A 5,539-nucleotide genomic window follows, 5' to 3' on the forward strand; every position below is an offset into this window, starting at 1 on the left:
CGTCTAACATCCGAAGTGGTTCGCAAACAGCTCGGCATGCACATATTCGAACCCAGCAACGAATATCGTATGACCTCTTGGCTAGCGCAGCAGGAAGATCGCAATACCATCACTCTATATCAGTGTGACTCTTCTCTCAGCGCTTGGACACAACGTTGCATGCGCCAAGCGGACGTCGTACTTATCGTGGGACTTGGTGATCATGCGCCAATCGTTGGTAAATTTGAACGAGAAATCGATCGTTTGGCAATGCGCACACAAAAGGAGCTCGTACTGCTTTATCACGAGTCGATTAATGCGAAACCGAAAAATACACTGCAATGGCTGAATGTCAGGCCCTGGGTCACCAAACATCACCATTTGCAGTGCCCTAAGCGCATGTTCACGCGCAAAAGTCAATATCGCATTGTAAGTGAAACTGCTAGCATCAACAGATTTATTTACATACAAAAAAATGTACAATCAAATTTTTTTTTATATCTCACAGAACGATCTGTACAGCCGTGTATTAATGTCCGAGCCAAATATGCATTCGGATTGTTCGCGCCTGGCACGTTGGCTGACTGGTAACTCAATCGGGTTAGTTTTAGGTGGCGGCGGTGCACGCGGTGCTGCACATATCGGTATGTTAAAGGCTATACAAGAAGCTGGTATACCGGTAGATATGGTGGGAGGTGTTAGCATTGGCGCGCTAATGGGTGCACTCTGGTGTTCGGACCGTAATGTAACAGCCGTTACACAGAAGGCTCGGGAATGGTCAAAGGTGTGTAGTTGCTGCAACAATTAAAAACAATTATAATTAAACTAATTAACTTACTTTTGCTTTGCATTGCATTTTTTTTTTTGCAGAAAATGACAAAATGGTTCCTGCAATTGCTCGATCTCACTTATCCAATTACATCGATGTTCTCTGGACGTGAATTCAACAAAACCATTCGTGATACCTTCGGTGATGTGGCCATTGAGGATTTATGGATTCCGTATTTTACACTAACGACTGATATTACCGCAAGCTGCCATCGCATACACACAAATGGTAAGTTGATTTTGCTTCTACATACGCGCGCTTCCCCTCTTTAACCATCATTTCATGCTAAACACAAATAGAATATAAATATTTATGAAAGTTTCTAGTGGCTTTCGCAAACACAAGTAGGATGTGAGCGCTGGCGTTTCCCATTTCTTTATAATTTTTTTTCTTAATTTTAATTTTTGTGTTTGTATGCGGTTATTATTTTTCTTTAAAGTTTTTATTGCAAAGTCTTTTTTGCGTTAAAAAAAATATATATTTGATGTAAAATTTTATCCCACCATCTTATTTAAACCAGAAGACCTAAGTGCGACTACTTATGTTTCAATCGTGAAAAATTGGCAGAACTCACTTTATATAAGATTTTCATGTTTGACATATTCTGAGATTTTTACATTCCGATATTTTATACGTCATAGTTCTGTTGTATGCCTATATCTTGTTATATTAGCATAACGCATTGATAAGCCGTTGGAACTTCACGTACAGTGAAAAGGAAAGCTTTCCTTCGAGAAATAGTAAAAAAAAATAAATATAAAATGCCGCCATTTTGTATGCAAAATCCTAGTAAAGTAGATTAATATTTATCGATACATGTACATACATAGTTTTGCATGACTTGTAAACATACTCAGTTTTCATATTAAATTAAAAAAAAATAATAATTTTAAAAAATGTTTAAGAATATTTTCTAAATTGAGGATGTTTTTAAAAAATGCTGCTTTTGATTCATTTAATAGAAAAAATCGTATTAAATTGTACGGTAGCATTTAACAATTAATTGTTAATAACTTTTTTAAACAATTAACAAGATAATTGAAAAATTAATTGATTAACGCCCAACACTGCTATGAGGCATGGTGTAATAATAAAAGGTATCGTCAGTAGCGACGTGTTTGTTGTAATTTTGACAAGTTCGAGACGCTTATTTGCAGTGTTGCCTATTCTCCTTTATATACTACTATTATTTAGGAAAATAGTATCTAAAATACTACATTTTAGTAACTCGTTTCATCGCGATTTTTTTTTTAGAAATTAGTGCTTTTATAACATCATTAATAATTAAAATTGCTGGATTTGTCAAATTTTTGTCAACAAAATGTTAGTAAATAAAAGATATCGTGGTTACCAAAGACTTAAACAAAAATCGTATGGAAAGGCATTTTTAATATTAAATAACTTTTGCTACATTATCATAGTATTAAGTTAAATGAACAGTTGATGCACTAAAGTGATTACTTGCTAAAATAAAGAATTCAATGATATTTGTAGTATTTATGTGTTTTAATCTATTTAAAAAAATCATTACAAGCCTTCTAGGAAATTGCCTCATTTTGCGATTCCTTTTTTTTTTTAGTCCTATTAGTGTGGAGCTTAACAAAAACACATATTCATACTTGAAACTCCGTAACTATATATGTAGTTGTTTTGAAGTAATATGCACAAATGGGTAAAATTAGGAAATAATTAGTACATTTTCTACTACCTTATAATGCGTTGCCGGCATAGGCGTCCCGAAAAAGTAAGGTTAAGTTATTGACGACACCTTTTATTATTACATTATGGCTTTGAAGAACAGGCTATGAGCTCAACCAGCCACCGACGTAAAATCGTAGACCATATCGGCTGATACAACCTACCTTATGGGATTTTCGTGTTAACGAAAACTTACTACCGCTTGACGGTGACGTTGCCGTTGCTTCTGCCTCTCTCTATCAGCAGCAATTTGATATGTTGATACGTTGGTGGCTGGTTGAACCATATGTCGTAAGAAGTAACATAATTACACGTCGCTTATTTACTTAAAAAAAAAAAAAAACAAAATCGGGAAAAACGGCTCTAAAGTTTTCAATTCACATATCGACTGCTGAGTGGAAGATTCGACCTATTTCGGCAGCCAGGTCGAAAACACTCTATCTCAAACAACTTTTCAAAATTTGGTTAAAGAACGCCCTATTTCAGAATTCGTTTCGAAAAACGCCCTATCTCAGCTGCCGATTCAAAAACGCCCTATGTCAGTACATTTTCATTTTGAAGTGAGATAGGGCGTTTTTGAACCGATCTTCCACTCAGCAGTCGATATACAGTTATTACTCCCATAGTAAAAATGAATACATATTTTTTTCTAGTGAGGCACTAGTAATCGATACAGCTATGAAATTTTTACACAACATAGAAGAAGATGTAGCGGTACTCTCTGCATACTCAACTAAAAATTTATATTTTTTTGGATTATGTCACTATTGAAATGAAATGAGCGATACGTACATATATGTATTCATAATAGGGCGGTCATTAAAATATCAACGTCATGTGGCATCCATTTATTTTGGTTCTACATATAAAACACAACATTTTGAACAAATTTTTAAGGGGTCGCTACCAGGATTTTAAAGAATTAATTTTTTTTTTTTACTCAGCGATTTTAGGAATGTATATGAACATATTTGAATAATATGCCAAATTTATCAGCTTTCAAGTCAAACTTTTGTCGAATTTTTGTGATTTAAAAACAAAAAATCAAACCCTGGTTGGGACCTCTTATTTTTTTAGTTGAAATGTTCGTGAATGTCTTTATTTTGTACGAAGAACAAACTAAATGGGTTCCTCCCTAATACATACATATACGTATGTGTATGTATGTGCGTAAATTAGTGAAAATTGGTCAAGCCTTAGTAAAAAAAAAACTCAACTACACTAAATTGTATCTACCGAGTCTGTAACTGGTAAATTTATTTGTCGATAATACTGAATAGCTGTAGCATTTTATGATTACCAAACATTAGGAACTAATTATTTACGTGGATATTTGGAATTTTTGTAACACAATTTTTCGGTAAAGAGAAGCTGTTACCTTCATCACATATACATACATACATATTTCGAAAATATTTAATTTAAAAGCGACTTATAATATTTGGTTGACATTAAAAGCAATCCACATAATAAAATACATAATCACTTTTTTTATTGTTTAAAAACAAATTCAATTAATGTCTTGATGTGATGTCCTTTAATGGCTGTATGAACTAATTTTGGCGTAAAATTTAAGAAAAAAATATATTATTTTAGCATCGCCATCTTATACATATACTATTATCCCAATCCCCCCACTAAGCATCCATACGTTCGCTCCAATAAACTCGAATTCATCTAAAAAATTTTACGCACACACATTATACCGTTACACTTAAATTAAACAGGATCTCTTTGGCGTTATATACGTTCATCTATGTCGCTCAGCGGCTATATGCCGCCATTGTGCGATCCAAAAGACGGGCATCTCCTGCTGGATGGCGGATATGTTAACAATTTGCCAGGTAAATAGTGAAAAAAAACAACAACTACAAAAATTGGGTGTGTGTGTGTGTTTGTTTCTTGGCATCATATTTATTTTTTATTTGCTCAAAAAGCGTATTTTGGTAAGATTCATTTTTTTAAGAAAGAAAGAGAGAAAACAAATGCAGAGTGGAAATTTTCTTATGCTGAATTATAGTGTAGTCATCAAGCCACATATATGTATGTACATATGTGTGTACTACATTACATATCTCTTTTCGACTCGAATGATATTTGAGTATGGTTGTTGTTATTCTTGATGCTTGTTTTTGTTAGTTTCAGGCGTAGCTAAAATCTTGCGCTGTTTTGCGTAAAATAATGCGACTTTAGTTATGTATGTAGTTTTCTGAGCTGTTCAGTGTCTTTTGATGGTAGAATTAGAGTGAAGTTTGCTTCTGTCATATTTTAGTTTTTGGTTTTTATTTGTGTGCATGCTTTAGCTGTAAGACTTCACAGGATTGTAAGTAAGTATAAAGAATATTAATAAAAATGTATTACTTCAGCATAATCCCCCCACATCGATTCTATGTCGATACAGTTCTCAATTTTTCCAACTTTATTTTAACATAATTTGCTTTCTCATGCCAGTACAAAACATAATTTTCGTTTTAAAATCGTGGTGTAAAAAACTCAGAATGTGTTTTCGTAAAAAACTTTATCTGTAAACCTTTCTTATATCTGTTAAATCATCTCTAAAAAGCCATGATTGTGAAAAATTACATAAACTACACATACACTAAAGTAATTACAAAGGTCCACAGGTCGTTTCCTTTGTTGGAAGAACTTTTTTTTGGGCTACGTATGCAGAATAGCCGTCATAAAAATGAAAGTAAAACGATCCCTCATTGATCAAAGTAAGGTTTGATGAAAACTATATTCTCTGGATTATTAATTTTAAAACTATACTTGTTGAAAAATTTTAAAGTCGTTTTTTAGTTATGAAGTTCTTCCAGCAAACGCGAGCGATATGGCTGCCGCGGTTGATAACAAGTGAAATATAATTATCTATTCATTGAAATTTAAGAATATTTTGCGTAATCTAAGAATTTTTCTTTAGAATTGTTAAATTGGCTCTGGTTTTCAAGATATTTGGGATTAAAAGTGTCAAAAAAGGTATTTTAGCTATTTTTGAACTTCTACGAGTTGAAATGAATGTTAATAAATGCTTAA

General features: G+C 33.2%; 1 protein-coding gene across 1 annotated transcript; it reads left to right on the forward strand.

Moving 5' to 3' along the window:
- Positions 1-6: 6 nt before the first annotated feature.
- LOC118751586 (neuropathy target esterase sws-like) lies at positions 7-4,677 on the forward strand. Its single transcript, XM_036486405.1, has 4 exons — positions 7-408; positions 488-763; positions 850-1,036; positions 4,234-4,677. Exons 1-4 carry the CDS (start codon positions 37-39, stop codon positions 4,356-4,358), a joined length of 960 nt encoding a protein of 319 aa, XP_036342298.1. The 5' UTR covers positions 7-36; the 3' UTR covers positions 4,359-4,677.
- Positions 4,678-5,539: the final 862 nt, after the last annotated feature.

Source organism: Rhagoletis pomonella, unplaced genomic scaffold (genome assembly GCF_013731165.1).
Source record: "Rhagoletis pomonella isolate Grant_MI unplaced genomic scaffold, Rhpom_1.0 Rhpom_scaffold_00818, whole genome shotgun sequence".
Taxonomy (NCBI): Eukaryota; Metazoa; Arthropoda; class Insecta; order Diptera; family Tephritidae; genus Rhagoletis; species Rhagoletis pomonella.